This window comes from Hemitrygon akajei, chromosome 4 (genome assembly GCF_048418815.1).
Source record: "Hemitrygon akajei chromosome 4, sHemAka1.3, whole genome shotgun sequence".
NCBI lineage: Eukaryota > Metazoa > Chordata > Chondrichthyes > Myliobatiformes > Dasyatidae > Hemitrygon > Hemitrygon akajei.
In genome coordinates this window covers 32904979-32922300 of record NC_133127.1, presented here as the reverse complement: position 1 = coordinate 32922300, position 17322 = coordinate 32904979, and the positions used below count along the sequence as shown (strand labels likewise).

The window sequence follows — 17322 nt, the reverse complement described above, 5'->3', positions numbered from 1 at the left end:
GAAAACTTTAAAGACCAACAAAGAACCACTCGCAAAGCAAGCAGGAAGGAAAGGGAAGTTAGATTCTGAAAGGAAACTCGTGCAAAATAGAAGAACTAGTAGTAAAATCTGTTGTTATGTAAAGGGAGCAAGGGTGGCTAAAGTGAATGTAGGCCCCTTGGTAAGTGAGAAGGAATTAATATTGAGTATTGCAAAATGGCTGAGGGTTTGAATTGCTATCTTGTCGGGTTTCACAGTGGAGGACGCGTTTGACAATCCAAAGGGGTTTTCTGGATGTGATGGGAGGTGTGGAACTCAATACAATTGTTGTCACTAAAAAAAAGTAGTGCTGAACAAGCTAGTGAGTCTAAAGGTAGATGAGCTATTAGCATCGCAGCGTGTTGAACGTACTTGTGCGAATTATGGTAGAGGAATTTGTGAAAACTTACCAACGTCTTCTGGACTCCTGGCAGATTGGAAGGCAGTGAATGTCATGCTACTGTTTTCAAAAAAAAAACAGGATATGAAGAAAAGGCAGTTAACTTTACATCGATGGTCAGGAAAATTCTTGCTGTCGTTAAGGAAGAAATAGCAAGATATCTGGATAGAAGTGGTTCCATCAGGCATGGATTTTGGAAGGGCAGGTCCTGTTTGACAAAACTCACTGGAGTCCTTTGAGGATAAGACATGCATAGTAAAATGAAGGAAACAGGTGGATTTCCAGAAGACGGCCAGTAAAATGCCATCTAAAAGACTGAGCCATAGGATAATGATACATGGACTTTGGGGGTGGAGGATAATGTATCAGCTTAGATAAATGATTGGAAAGCCAATAGATACATATTAACAATTTGGAAGTGGAGACCAAGTGTATTGTATGGAAGTTTGCTGATGACACTAAATTGAGTGGAAAAGCAAATTATGCAGAGGATGAGAGTCTGCAGAGATATATAGATGGGGGTAAGTGAATAGGCATGGGTCTGGCAGATGAGTACGATGTTGGTAAATGTGAGGCCATCTGGAAAGAAAAACAGAAGATTATTTAATTCGTGAAAGATTGTAGCTTTCTGTTGTGTAGAGCGACTTGAGCGTACTGGTCCATGAATTGCAACTAATTTTCAAGAAAACAAATGGAATATTGCCATCATTATTTAAGACCAGGGAGGTCATGCTGCAACTATACAATTCTGGTCTCCTTGAGAAAAGATATACTGGTTTTTGGGATGGTTGACCAGGTTGATTCTGGGGATGAGGGGGTTAAGTCTATGAAGGGTGATTGAGTCACTTGCAACTACTCTTTAGAACTCGGAATACTATGAGGGTATTTTGAAGAAACATCCAAAATTGTGAAGGGGATAGACATGATAGACGCTGGAACGTTCATTCCACTGCTGCTGTATTTATGATGGATTCCAGCAGTTTCCCGATGAAATATGAGAGATTCACAGGCCTAGGTTTCCTGCAAAATTTCTCTCCCTTCTGAACAGGGCTGTTATTTTTGTGCCTCCCTGGGATCTTTCAGATTCTGAGAAATTTTGAAACTTTATGACCAATATACAATTATCATTAGGTTCACTCTTTGCCATTGTACTTGGCCTGGTATAATTTTTCTTGTGTGAATCATTTTAAATTCCATCATCCCTTTTTAAGCCCTGTTTTTTTCTGCTATAGATGGTTTCCTCAGCTGTGAAGATTAATAAGTTTAGTCTCTGATAATTTATTTCCCATTATTGTCCAGTCTAATCGAATTGAATTGACTTTATTATTTATATCCTTCATACACATGAGTAAAAGTCTTTGTTATGTCTCCGTCTGATTGTACAATTTATAGTAATTTATAATAGTATATATAACAGGATAGTCAATATAATAAAAACACAGTTGTGTCAGCATGAATTAAGCAGTCTGATGGCCTGGTGGAAGAAGCTGTCCTGGAGCCGGTTGCTACTGGCTTTTATGCTGCAGTACAGTTTCCTGGAAGGTCGCAGCTGGAACAGTTTGTGGTTGGGGTGACTCAGGTCCCCAATGATCCTACGGGCCTTTTTTACACGTCTTTGTAAATGTCCGGAATAGTGGGAAATTCACGCCTACAGTTGCACTGGGCTGTCCGCACCACTCTCTGCAGAGTCCTGCAATTGAGGGAAGTACAGTTCCCATACCAGGCAGTGATGGAGCCAGTCAGGATGTTCTTAGTTGTGGCCCCTATAGAAAGTTCTTAGGATTTGGGGGTCCATACCAAACTTCAATCGTCTGAGGTGAAAGAAGCATTGTTGTGCCTTTTTCACCAGACAGCTGGTATGTACAAACCACGTGAGATCCTTGGTGATGTTCACCCTCTCAACCCCAGATCCATTGATGTCATTAGGGGTCTAGCCAGTCTCCATTCCTCCTGTAGTCCACAACCAGCTCCTTTGTTTTTGCAACATTGAGTGAGAGGTTGTTTTCTTGACAGCACGTGCCTGGGTGATGACTTCTTCTCTGTAGGGTGCCTCATTGTTTGAGATTAGGCCAATCAGTGTAGTGTTGTTAGCAAATTTAATTAACAGATTGGAGCTATGGCTGGTGACACAATCATGGGTATAACATAAAGTAAAGGAGGGGGCTTAGGATACAGTCCTGAGAGCACCTGTGTTGAGGGTCAGAAGGGCGGAGGTTGGAGGTGAGGGAGCCCACTCTTACCATCTGTTGGTGATCTGACAGGAAATTCAGGATCACAAAGCAAGGTGAAGTCCAAGGTTTCTGAGCTTCTTGTCAAGCCTGGAGGGAATTACTGTGTTGATTGTTGGACTGTAGTCCAAGAACAGCACTCTCCCAGAGGTATCCTCCTCCTCCAGATTCTTTTAGGGGATTGACATTTACTTTGGATTTCCACTTCCTATCTATCCAGTAGTATAAGCTCTTGCTTTATTCTCTTGTCTCTTTCTAATGTACTCATTTCTTCTTTCTGGCAAACTTTTGCAGTTTCTAAAGTTTTTCCATTGTTGCTACTCATCTTCATTAGTCAGGAATGGTTCATCCTTTCAATGGAACTTTTGTTAAATGGAATATATTGATACAAATTATGCAATTTCAAATATAGGCTGCAGTTTAACCACCAGCTCACTTTTTAATCCATTTTCCTTATCCAGTTCAACCAACTCTGACTGCACATCTTTGTAATTGCCTTTATTTAAGGCACTAATATCAACCTCAAACATTGGATGAAATTCATTGTTGTCATCAGTGTTTCCCCAGGAGATCATTAATTGTATCATTACTCAAATCTGGATCAATTTATATTGTTCAGTGAAACTGTTGCAAATGCAGAGGTTGCCTTCAGAACTTCCATTGACAGTTGATTTATACAATCTGTAATGAGAGTTTAAATTTTCAGGGTCACCATGTCATTCCTGTCATTCTCTGTCATTTCTTGATTTGTACCCATCTGAAGTCTAGCTACTAGAAGAGTGCTGTAGATAATTTCTCCTCATCACTTCTTTCCTGTCCTTTTTAATCACTATCCAGACTTTTCTGTCTCTCAATATTTAGAGCAAGCTCATTTCTTTGTACTTGAACCTTGAATAAAATTCCTCCACCATCATTTCCTTATCAAAAATATCAGGTGCCCCAGAATATTCAGTTCAATGGTTGTGAGCAGTTCTGATCAATGCACCTAAGGAAGGACATAGAGATGTTTGTGGAGATGGACTGATTTTTCAGAATGTCTTTCCAGTATTAAATTTGGGTGGTATCCTTAAAATTTAGAAAGTTAAACAGCAATTTGAAAGCTTTTTCAGATTAGAGACATAATCGAAAACTCGAGGTAGAAAATGGTCTTTACACATGGATAAAAATGTAGAATGTTCTTCATTTAACAGTCGATGTATATTCTTGAAGCCAAAGATATTAGAAGATATGGGGGAGAAGAGGTGAGTCTGTGGAGTTAGGTCAGAGGTCAAGCATAATCTGATCAAGTGAGGAGCAAACTGAGAGGCTGTATATTCTCACTGTTGGCCCAGTAAAAAGCAAAGCATAATCTTTAGACATTAATAAACAAACCTTGCTTGATTGGAATGAAAAATGACAGGCAAATAAGTTGATTTATTGCAGTTGTATAAAGGGAGCTCTGGTTTTCCTTTGGCAGCTATGAAATAAATGTTTTCTGAAGTATGAAACTGAATTTAAGAATCTTAGAGAGTACTTTTCAGATAGATGAAGGTTAGTGCTGAGCAAATTGTGTTGCATAAGTTTATTTGACTGCATTTCTATGTGGTCATTTGTTGCAAATTTGCACTGGGAAATGTAGTACTTGTGAAGGGGGTGAAAGTTGGAAGCCTGGCCAGGGTTTCGACAGCAGCATTGGAAGACTGCTGCACAACCACCTTGACTAAATTAGACAGATAATGTGTTGGGTTGTGGAGATTGAAGGTGGTCAGCAGATTGAGCACTCATGAAAAGTTGTTTTTGTTTTTTTTCATTAACAACAGACTACATTAATGTGACCATAGACACACATTCTGTTGACTTTTTGAAATATTTTCAACCTGAATACTGGAATTTGCCCAAAGCATTTTTGACAGTGGTCCATTGATAGGTTGATGTGAAAGCAGTCTTGGTCACTGTCATCAAAATTCTAAGATGTTGAATTTGGCCAAAGGGTATGTTCATTTGCTTACTTTACGTGAGCTTTCGGAACTGTATCTATTGAGTAACCTTTCACCCTTTTTGATTAGATTAAAACTGATGCATCAACATGAAAACTTCTTTAATAATCATCGTATATAATAGTTTTATTCAGATGCCCTTGTCTGCAGTTCAGTTTACAAGACTTTTGGGTCTTTAGATGTTATCAAGTTTCTGTTCTCTAACCTGCATATTTTAGTCTGTTTTCAGTAAAGTTACACATGAAGTTTGTTAATTGCTCCTTGTGTGACAGTTTCTCTTTCATATAAATAACATTCTTTTCAGTTGCACATCCGAAGTTGATAAGTTTAGATTTCCTTGCTACCCTGAAGTTGGCAGCCGTCTTATGAAAGAGCCATTAATAAAAATATTCTCCCATTGCTTTTTGCCTCCACATACCTGATGTGCTTCAGTCCCTTTGCACTTCAAATCATTCAATCATAAATTATGCAAGAAGGTGATTCTGTGTCAGATAAAATTATACTTTTTAACAAACTGTTCTACATTCTAAAGCTTATTTCAATATTTCATTCTCCAAAATGAATTTGCCACTAATGTAGATAACCTTTTAGGCTTGACATCCAAAATATTCAGTATCTTAAAGCACATTCTTGCTCAGCCTATACTATAAATAAAAGATATAATGTTTCCAACAGAGTAAAACTGAACACTAGATTTTTCCAGCATGAGCCGGAGACTCCACATCTACTAGTTTGTCAGGTATATTTGCTTCACTTTTTAAACCCTTCATTTGAGAAGACCATTCGGGTTTCAGTCTGCACAAGTGGCAGTTTCTATTTTAAACTCACATTCTCTTGTGACAAACATAGAAGTCTGCAAAAAATTTTATTGATACTCAAAACTTAAATATTAGTCCAAGAAAAATATGGTGTGACTGGGTTTGCAGAGAATTTACAGTACCTTGTTAAATTGTTGGTGAAGCTTGTGGAAAAGCCCATGTGGAGATGATTATTTTTCATGTTAAGGTTGACCTGAAGAGTTTAACATCAATTCTACATCTAAATAAGAGGCTTTTTTTTTGCCCAAGTAATACAGTTGATTATTGATTTATTTCTCCTACTCTTTTGGTTTATCTCGAGCTTAAAGCTATTATGTTTTTCTGCCCTGTGCCATAAAAGGGGCAGAATTTTAGCTCTGTGTACTATCTTTTGAACTAGAAATGTGCTTTCAACAATTTTATTTAACATCTGCCATCTGAAATGGGGCCAAACATTATCCTATGCAATGCATCTGCTTTAGTTGCTTTTTGACAGTGGGGTTTTAACTTCAGCTCTGTAGGTAATGGCAAGAAATCATGTTTAATTGCCTACCATTCAATTAAATGTTCAGGTACTGGCACTTTTTAAAGTAGTTAAATTATATTATCTGGCAAAATTGGCTATTGGAGTAGTCACTGACTTAGACAAACCAGTAGAAGCTTTCGACTGCAGACAGAGGGTTCAAAGGAGGTTCACGAAAATGATTCCAGGATTGAAAGCATTATTATATGAAGAGTGTTTGAGCTTCTGGGCCTGTATTTGCAGGGATTCAGAAGAATGAATGGGGATTGTCATTGATATCTATCAAATATTGAAAAGCCTAGGTGGAGTGGATGTGGGAAGGATGTGAGGAGTCTAGGACCAGATGGCACTGCCTTAGAATAGAGAGACATCCATTTAGAACAGATGAGGAAAAAAATCTTTAGTTGGTGGAATTCATTGCCACAGACAGCTCTGCAGGCCAGTTCATTTGGTGTATTTAAGGTGGAGGTTGATAGGTTCTTGATTAATCAGGGCGTCGAAGGTTACGGGAAGAAGTCAGGAGAATGGGGTTGAGAAGGATAATAAATCATCCATGATGGAATGGCAGAGCAGATGCAGTGGGCCAAATGGCCTAATTCTTATGGTCTTAATAAAAGATCATGGATAACCTCAAACATTGGTAAAGCCACAGTTTGCCATATTTATATGCATCTCTTATCACCACACCATAAGAATGTGCTGGAATGAATGGCGAGGGAATTTGCCGGGAGGAAGGTAATATGATGCCTGGAGTGGAAGACTGGATAAGCTGGGTTTGATTTCCTTGGAGTAAAGGAGGATGTACCTGGTTAAGAAATTTGTATGACAAGAAGCAAAGTTGTAAGAAACTTTTCCCCATGGCAGAAGTGTCTAAGACCAGAGGGCATGAGTTTAGGGTGAGGACCAAGAGGTTTAGAGGGGATCTGAGGAAAAGATGAAATGTGGAACAGACTGCTTAAGAATGCATTACCTTCACAAAATTTAAGAAGCATCGAGATGAGTATCTGAATCACTGAAGCATAGAATGCTATGGATCAGTGCTTATGGGGTTAATATAGATAGGCACGATGAAGGGTTTGTTTCTGTGCTGTGACTCTAATTGCAATGAAGTGTTACCAGAGAACAGCATTGGATTCCCATAATGTATAATTTTTCCTGATGTTACTTAATGATCCTGGATTGTTTTGAGTCTTGACTTATCTTTTTGTGCTCCATGCTTATGGGAACATGTATTATACACCATTTTCTCAACCTGACCTGCCACTGTTGATTGTTGCACACAACCTCTGCTCCTGCACCCTCCAGGCTTTTGACCCAGTGACAATGGCAACGTATTCCCAAGCCAGGGTGGTGTGTGGCTTGGTGGGCAGCTTCTAGATGGAGGTGTTACCATGTTTTTCTGCCTTTGTCCTTTTAACTGGTGAAGGTTATGGCTTGGAAGCTGCAATCTAAGGAGTCTTGATGAGTTGCAGCAGGGCATCCTTTAGGTGGGTAAAACTGCTGGGCTACCATGCTTCAGTGGTGTGGAAGGGAATAAGCGGTTGTGGATGGGGTCTCTTATAGTGTCGAGTTTCTAGTGTTACTGAAGCTGCACTAATTTTGGCAAATGGAAAGTATTCCATCCCATTTGAACCTTGTAGATGGTGGACAGGCTTTGGGGAGTTACTCATTGTAAGATTCCTAGCTTCTGATTTGCTCTTAGAGCTACGTGTTTACAGCCACTCCACTCCAGTTCAATTTCTGGTCAGTGGGTTATTGAAAGTGGGCTACTCAGTTATGACGTTGAAGGTCAGGGGATGATAATATTTTCTCTAGTTGGATATTTACATTACCTGACATTTGTGTGGAGCAAGTATTATTTGCCACTTAATCAGCCCAAGCCAAGATATTGATCTCTGTCCACCTTTAGATGTGGGCTGTTTATTTATCCCTACATTAGCAAATGTCCCTTCTTCTGACCTTCAGTTGAAGGAAGGTCATTGGTGAATATAGTAGCTGATGATGGTTGCATCTAGGACTCTATTCTGAAGAACTCCCACAGAGATATCCTATGGCTGAGATATTGACCTTGAACCATCTTTATGCAAGGTACGATTTCAACTAGGGAAGTGCTTTCCCCTGATTCCCATTATCTTAATTTAGCCAGGACTCCTCAATGCCACATCAGTTGAGTGCAGCTTCGATATTAAAATTAGTTAGCACTTCATTTCTGGAGTTCAGCCACGTATGGTCCAAGGCTGTAATGAGCTAAAAGATTTTGGCAGAACCTAAAGTGAGGATGGCTGAGCAGATTGTTGCTAAGCAAGTGCCACTTGGTAGCACAATCAATTATCCCTTCCACCACTTTGCTGCTGCAAGTTATCACCATCCCTTCTACAGCTGAGAATATTGCCAAGTCTTGCATCACCTGAAAATTTAGATATTGTGGTTAGCATGCCTAAAGTTTTCCCAATGCCGATACCATTATTCATCTTCAAGTACTCTGCACAACAATGACTCACTGTGACATTTGTTTTGTGTTATTCAGACATTTTAACTTCCTGCTGTGAAATGTCCCTTCATGGTTTGTGCTGTATCTTCTGGTAGTCCATGTACATCACCCTTATCCATTCTGTCACATCATCAAAACGTAGTAAAACACATCTGAGTGGTTACAGTTTTATACTTGAAATGTTGAAACAGTTGCTTATGGTAGAAAACTGACTGTCTTACTATCTTTCCTTTCGGTTAGTCCTGACGAAGGGTCTCGGCCCGAAACGTCGACAGCACTTCTCCCTATAGATGCTGCCTGGCCTGCTGTGTTCCACCAGCATTTTGTGTGTGTTGTTGTTTGAATTGCTTGGTGCCTGTTTTCTTTGAACATGGAGTAAAAGGCTCATTGACTCCAGCAGCTCCATATGGGCACAACTTTTACAGACATTGTTTCATTGGCAGAAATGGATATTTTAATTTGTGAAGATTTTGACTTTGTGCTTGCAACATGTCTCAATTATTGTGTGTAAATAAACACTTCTGAAGTTTTTAAGAAGGTTGAGGTGTTTGCACTCAAAACACTGCATTTTTAATAGTATTACCCAATAATCATGAATTGCAACACAAGGGGACAATGCTAAACAATGATTTGCTTTTATTTCTATTAATGATCAAAATATTATTTGCTAGTTTATCATTAGTTTCTGCTTGGTTTATACTTCGGCAAACAATAGTTGTGAGAAATGGGTTGGAAGTTAATTTTGTAATTTTGTGAATGCATAGATTTGTATATTTCCTCATGATTTGCACTTATTTTCAAAAGACTATCAGTAAATGTTAAGACATTTTTGTAATCTTTGGTATTCAAGTCTGTTACTTTAGCAGTGTTAATTGATAAAATTAGACTGGTAAGTAACCTTCAAGGGACATAAGAATTACTTTTTATTAGGTGAGCATTTGATTATTAAACTTGGTATGTTATTCCTTACTGAAATGATCAAGTTAATTTTTTTCTATTACTTACCAGGGTGCTATATTGAGTTTGCTAAGATTCATTAAGTTTTTTTTTGCAGTATTCATTTGTTCAAATAAAAGCAGTTAAAGACCTTAGCCCAGGGGTGTCAAACTTAGTTTAGGTCACGGGCCGGATTGAGCAAAATGCAGCTTCATGCGGGCCGGATCAGTCGGACGCGTGCGAAGGCAGCTTTCGTTGCCTCCGTTTTTTCAGCCTGCTCTCATGTGTCTCAGTCTCTGCTATAACTACAAAGTGTTTCACTTTACAAATTCCACTTCTTATGAAGAAGACTGCCGAATAAACACTAAAATCCCTGAAAACCTGGTACCTGAATAAACTCAGCATTAGCCATGTCATACGCCATAGGCGCTTCGATTACTGGGGCCAGCTTTAATAGTGATTAGATATTATCTCGCAGGCCAAAGATAATTCCACCATGGGCTGGATTTGGCCCACGGGCCTTGAGTTTGACATATATGCCTTAGCCCTATGGCAACCAAGAAACTGTAAAACTGAGTTCTAGCCCAAATCTCAATTTTATTGTATAGTCCATCTAATCACTGACTTTTTCCAGAATTTTTATTTGTGGTATTCAGTTATTTTCTCTTTGGTTAATTTCAGCACTCATCTGAGAAACTGAACGAAAGTGGCAGCTTGTTTCCATATGAAATTGTTGGTAAGTTTTCCTTGCATTTTCCTCCTCGGGCAGACACTTCAGAATAAAAATAGTATTGCAGAGCTCTTACAACTTTTTTAGCAACTAGCACTACAATAAGTAGTGCCAGAACAGAATAGGTAAGACACGAAGTTTCTCCTACTGCTCCAGCATTCAGTTTGATCACGTATATCTCAGTTACCCATTTTTCTATATCGTTTAACATCACACGGGACATAAATCTGTGAATACAAATGCAATTTCTTAGCTTCTTTAAAGTAATGTCAGGTCACTTCATGGGCATAACTCAAAAGAAGTGAGAATAGGAGAGAGAGGATATTTGGATGTGACTTGATCAAAATAAAGATCTTACAGAGGCGGGTGAGGGGGAACCTAAGAGAGAATTTTTCTACTTGGGGTGTAGATGGGTATGGGCAGATGTGCATACTCTGTCCTTGTGGTCTTGTCCCTTTAGCTCGCTTATCCTCTGGAAAATCAAGAACAGCTTTCCACTGGAAAGCAAACTGAGCTGTGCATATTTTCTATTTTTTTAAATTTGTCACAGTGTGGGTCTTTCAAGCCTTGTAATACTTTTATTGAGTAAAATGCTACTTGGTCAACTTAATACAGATTGACTTTAGAGGAAACTGATTTTCAGTAAATATTCAAATTAAATATAGTGGAGCATGGGCATTTAAATTTAGTCACCATTTTGTTACAAGTAAATCTGCATACAGGGTTAATTCTGGATAATTTCTCCACTGGATCACTTTTACTTATAGACAGATTTGTTATCCAAAAGCATAAAAACACATAAACTGAGTAAAGTATTGAATGGTTCTTTATAAAATAAAGACAGTAAAGACCAGTAGTAAGATTTCTTTTTAAAGTAAAGCTGTAGTATTAGTTATCAAGTGGACCCAAGAAACTTCGGTCTTTTTGCAGTCTGTGAGGGTTAAGCTAAAATTAACAAAAGTTCCAAATGTCCTAGCTAATATTTCCTGGATTTTTTTTCTGCTTCTTTTGATTACATTCTTATGTTAATAAGAAATTTTGCCCATGAGCTAAGAACACGAGCTATGTAAACGCCAAGAGTGATGGTTGAATGGTATTTAGTGTGAGATGCTGTATGGGCAGCAGTATAACGCCATTTTGTGTACAATGGTTTTGTAAGCACAACTTTGACCAACTGTTGGACCTTGCAGTAAAGAGCTTGAGACAATTTTCAGTATGATAGAAGTGCAGTTAAACCACTGGACTGGTAATTTCTAAGGCCTGAAATAATTGTCTGTGTTTACAATCAGAAATTCCTGCTAGTGCTCTGGGAAGTTTAAACATAATTACATATGAAATTTAAAGGCTGGCATTAGACTATTAAATTAATGGGTTGTTTAAAAACTCATCATATTAATTCACCAAGTTTCAGTGAAAGAAACTTTTTCTCAAGTAGTTTCTTATACACTGTTCCAGAACCACGAATTTTAGTTGACTCTGAATGGCCTGTAGACCATTTGGATGAGCATAAAATGGATAGGCAGTAGTTGTCCACAATTCATTTTTAAAAAAAGAGTCAAATGTATGAACCATTCTCTTTTTCACTCTGTACAAGTCTTAGCAAGCTTTTTCTGTGTTTTGAAGACGGGGGGTGGGGGGGTAGAAACTTAGACCATTTGCAAAAGTCACAGTCTAGTAGCAAGAACATTGAACTGCCTATTATGTAAGCAGTAAACTTTGCAAGTGCTGTTGCAATTCTGTGTAATCTGGGTTTTCAGCCTTTTAGTTTGTGCCAGCAAATGAAAAGCTGACTCCCACCTTTTTTAATCCAGTGAAGGAAAGACAGATGGGTAGATTTAAGAAAAAGGTTGGGGGGGGGGGGGGGTAGGTGAAGAGAAGATTTTTGAAAGAGCAAAATGAAAGGATTAAATTGCTAGGCCTAATTGTGGGCACAGCTTTGCCATTCTTTTACTAGTGTACCTTTTTCCCCAGTGACTTTTGAAATATAATGTGAAAGTTCAGTTGAGACCATCTTGACGAAGAAACAGGAAATGTGTTATCTAGTATGTGTAACATGTATGCAGTACAGTATTTGCATGTGCTGGGTGAAAGACACGGTGCGCATTAGTTAAAACTAAATATTTCATCCTATATTTTCTCATCCTAATCAAGGTAAAAGCAAAATTTGACTGAGTAGTTCTGTTGCTTTAGAATTTTAGTATTTTTTTTCTGTGATGGAATGGGGTGCTAATAGACCCTGTGTGCTATGCTTGAATAATTATGGATATTTCCACTGAAGAGGCATGAGAAGTTATTAACCTTGTTTTCACTCTTCTCTAACAGAAGAAAGTCCATGGGCACTCGTTAATAGGACTTGTCCGATTAAGGCTGAAACAAACCGCAATGTGGCTTTTCCTTTTTCAACGTGCTTAGCTGACCACGTTGGTTTACAATGGCAGATCGACATGAATAAAAACTCTGTCTCCGGCTGGATCAGTGAGCTGAATCTCAATGAGAACTCGAGCGTTCCCTTGGCCCCTCCCACAAAACGGCATTGCAGGTCTCTTTCAGAGCCTGATGAATTGTCCCGGTGCCGGTCCCCATGGAAACCCTGCAGTTCGAAGATCTGGACTCCTGTGTCAAAACGGCGGTGTAACAGTGGTGGCAGCGCAACATTACAGCGCTGCAACAGTCATGGAAGTGCCACATTGCAACGAAGCACAAGCATCAACATGCTTCAGCATACCAGTAAACACACGTTATCCCTCAACAACAGTATATTTAATATCACCAGCTTCAATACTTCGCCAGTACCAAGACCCTCATCAGCCAGCAGCGGTTTTGTAGACAGTAGCGAGGGAAGCACATCAAGTATTCGTTGGAACTCTACTGGACCCTTTGATTTTAACCCAAGGCGGCGGTTGTCACTTTCGCAGGAACACATTACGGAAACAGCGAATCTCTTGCCTTCAGCAAGCAGCTCACCTACTTCCACACCGGAGCTGAGCCGCCGGCAGGGATTGCTGCGATGCCGCTCGCAGCCTTGTGTGCTGAATGAAAGGAAGTGTGGGCTAAAACGCAGGCGGGAGGAAGATGTCAGGTGGACACGGCCCTCTTTAGATTTCCTGAAGATGACCAGAGTAAGTAGGGGAATGTCTTTCCTTCAAATCTTCCTGGTGAATGATAATATTTTAGTTTGAGATGCGCTGAAAGGGCTTTAGATTTCTCCGTTATATTCAGTGCAATATTTAGAAACATAGAAAACCTACAGCACAATACAGGCCCTTTGGCCCACAAAGTTGTGCCGAACATGTCCCTACCTTAGAAATTACTAGGCTTACCCATAGCCCTCCATTTTTCTAAGCACGTACCTATCCAAAAGCCTCTTAAAAGACACTACCGTATCCGCCTCCACCACCGTTGCTGGCAGCCCATTCCACGTACTCGCCACTCTTGGAATTTTCAACTCTACTGTCCTACTTAGCTTGCCAGCATTTTAGTTCCCTTAGTTTAGATTTAATAACTCAATATAAAACCAGGCTTTCAGATAGTCTTTAAGATTCAGTTTGAAATTGTATCACCAAGTTTCTTACTGGGTTCCATGCACTGCTGTTTCCATCCAATTATTTTACTTGCTGGAGAGAAGTTATACGATGCAGTAACTTAAAAATCCAGTTAGGCAATGATGGGTAAATATATTGACTAAGATTTCGTAAAGACCACTGGTGATATCAGAAACAGTTGTCATGGGGCTTATAAAGAGAACATACCAGTTTTGGCTATTATAGGCATAATGATCTGAAGGGCAACTTCCTTTGCCATAAATTTCTTTAGATTTTATATTGCAATCATTCATTTGTCTTCAAATTGTCAGCATCCAATTTAGAAAGTCATTTCAGTATGAAATGTGCAGTCATTCAATATATGAAATGTCCCTCAGCTACACAGATCAATTCTGAGTCTCCAGGTGTTGTTTGGACAACGCTGCGCTGCTTTGAGTTTGAGCCAGTGCATAGCAGCTGAAACCAGGCACCTTTAGGTTGGATGATGTTAGCTGTGGGTGTGCTTTGATCATATTCTACTCACTATAATGAAACTTTATTCTGTGGAAATGATTTATAGCATAATCCAGATTAGCCTCGTTGAATTGGGAACAAGGCACCTATCATAGGTTCAAAAGGTTCAAGAAGGCACCTCAGATTTTTCTTGCAATTTTATCCCTAACTTGGGAAGCTATATTGTTACATGTATCAATACATGATTGGAGTTTATTTGTCTCAAACCTATCCTTATTGTTCAATACTTCTGCATCAGCTAATATCTGTGGGAAGCATTTAACCACATACGAGTGCTTATTCTCCACATAGTATGAGTCAATAAATTGAACAACACATGCTAGCTTCTCAAATTGTGATTACATTACCTTTTTTTTTAAAAGGAGTCTGTTTCTGCTCTTGGTCTGTTTAAAAAAAACCCACTGAATACATTGAGATAAATGTTTACAAGCGTTGAAGTACTTGCCAGACTCTTATTTTATATTTATAAACTCATAATTTAGCAACGGGGGAAAACTAGTGACTGTATGAGTTAATTAGGGTTATTAGCCATATCAAAAACAACTATCAGGAGAGTTGAGAAAGCATAGTATTTCAGCCTTCTTGCCAAAAGTGGGTGTTCGGGTCTTCTTCTTTCCCCTGAGTTCCTCAATTCTTGTTTTTTTTGTACTCCTATTTTTCCTCTAAATATGTGATACTTAGTTCCTGATTGGGTTACATTTTTTCTTGTCTTCCCAGTTTTGATACAATACTTCTAATTGTTCATGAGCTACTTCAGATTTAACTGTCCCTTTCAGTTAGGTGTTATCTGTTCAGCCTAGATTAATTATTGAACTTAAAGCAGATGAGGGGGAAAAATGAGTGCATATGGTAATGAGATTTGCTGAAGTATGATTGGAAGGAAATGGAGAATAGGTATTGCAGTTTAGGCTAGGTCATTGGCTTGTACTATGTTGTAATTACCATCTATGGAAATTATTATATTGAGTCATTAACTATATAGAGATGTTCTGACTCACTGCTAACGTCCTAACTCACAATAAAAATTGCATTGCAGCCTGGGTCAAAAATAGATAGAAGATGCGAATTGCACTTGACATTAGGCATTATTTTGACAGTCTGCTGCTAAGAGTTCTGGTGAAACCCAAGTCAATGAGATCAAGGAACAAACTTCAAGATACTAACCTCCAACAAGGGAGAATTTGACATTCTCATTTTGGGTATAATAGCCATGTAAGTGTTTATGAGCTATGTATTCTGCAGCATGCAATTTTCAAGGGCACAGGTTACAATGCCTGTGTCAGTTTGAGGTTTTTGTAACTTTCCTGGATAGGTAAAACTACTGTAGTGCCCAAGAAGCAGAACATTCTGCTGTGCAAAGCAGACATAACTGAGTCAGTCCTTCTACCACAGAATGTCAGAGTGCAATCAAATCTCTACTAAATGAGCACCTTCACCAAAAACAAGCACATGGGAGTCATCATTTCTATAGTGCACACCGATCTGGTTGTTTACATGTCGCATGGAGCCTTGATTGATTGCTGCTGAGTCAAAGCTGCATCCAGCAAAATCGAGAGGTTCAGGTTGACATACCAATTTTTTTTGATGCAAGAGGGAATGGGCAATAAACAGTAGCCTTGCCTGTGGCTCCAATGTGCAGGGTAGTTTTTTGCATTGTCATGGTACTGCATTCCAATCCAATAAAATGAGTACTTGATTGGTAAATAGAAACTGAAGTGCAAACTTTAATCATTGTAGCTTAGGTGATCTATTTTACTCTATTTAGGTTGGGTTCAGGATCACCTTTACAACACATTGCAGATTTTCTCTTGTAGAAGATTAAATTCTATTAAAATGACATGCAGTCAGGAGAATTTAGCAAATGCCACTTTGTTTTGCTCGCATTGTAAATTGTTTCCGTCAGTTATTGAAGAAAGTGAGCAAATGAATCAAATGCTGACTGGGACTTTTGTGGTTATTTATATCAACAGACTGTATCTAGGGACTCAGTACAATCTTGGTGAATGATGCTGACCCAGAAAGACCAATACACTGGCTGAGTAAACTTCATAATTTGGTAGGAAAGAGTGGATCAATTACAGATTTGGACAAGTATAAGGCTCAGGATATTCATTTAAAAAATACTATTTCTGCAGGATCAATTTATTTTGCTCCAGACACTGGTATAATTTCTTCAGACTAATAAAGGAAATAAAAAGTGGGTTTTTGACAAGAGTTTAGTATTGTCAGAAAATGCTCAACTGAAATTGAGCCATACTCTTCATGTTCATATTAGTCTTGAAAGTAGTGTGGAAACCTAAGAGAAAAAATTGATCGGAATTGAAATAGGGAAACATAGGGAATAAGGAAAAAATATATTTTCCAACTTATTCAGTCTTATTGAGCACTGAATAATAGGTAGAGTAAATACAGAGATATCTGAAAGTTCAACTGTCTCTTGTCCCACAAATGTGACCTGACCTACTGTGTGTTTCCAGAATTTTCTTTTTAATTGCAGAGAAATACTGCAGAGTTTTCCAAACAGGCAGAACAAAGTTTGTATTGACGGTAGAACAGTACAACACAGTGCAGACTTCATGGCCCATGATGTTGTGCTGACCTTTTAACCTACACTGAGATGAATCTCATCCTTTCCTCCCACATAGCCCTCCATTTTTCTTTCATTCATGTGCCTGTCTGAGTCTCTTGAGCATGTGCCTCATATCACCTCTGTCAAGTCTTCTCTTATCCTCTGCTCCAAAGAGAGAAACCTTTTCTCTTGAGTCTCTAATCCTTGTAAATTATGAAGCAACCAGAATTGAAGTCAATACTCTGTGGTCTAACCAGGGTTTTATAGAGCTACAATATTAAATCAGCTCTCGAACTCAATTCCCTGACTAACGAAGGGCAATACACTTTCTTAGCCACCCTATCAACTTTTGGGGATCTATAGACTTGAATGCCAAGATTCGTCTGTTTCTCCACACTGCAAAGAATCCTTGTACTCTGCGTTCATGTTAGACCTTCCAAAGTGAAATGCTTCACACTTTTCCAGATTGAGCTCCAGCTGCCATTTCTCAGCCCAGCATCCTGTCATTGTCCTGTTGTAACCCACAACCTATTACACTATCTTAAAGAGCATTAACCTTCATGTCATCTACAAACTTGCTAACCCTCCCTTCTGCTTCC

General features: G+C 38.9%; 1 protein-coding gene across 2 annotated transcripts in view; it reads left to right on the top strand.

Moving 5' to 3' along the window:
• LOC140726200 (protein FAM53A-like) overlaps positions 1-17322 on the top strand; it is a 99450-nt gene that overhangs the window by 33022 nt on the left and 49106 nt on the right. For both annotated transcript variants that reach the window (XM_073042249.1, XM_073042250.1), the window contains exons 3-4: positions 10051-10105; positions 12422-13218. In XM_073042249.1, coding sequence (XP_072898350.1) covers positions 10051-10105; positions 12422-13218 — 852 coding nt within the window. The remainder of the gene's footprint in view (positions 1-10050; positions 10106-12421; positions 13219-17322) is intronic.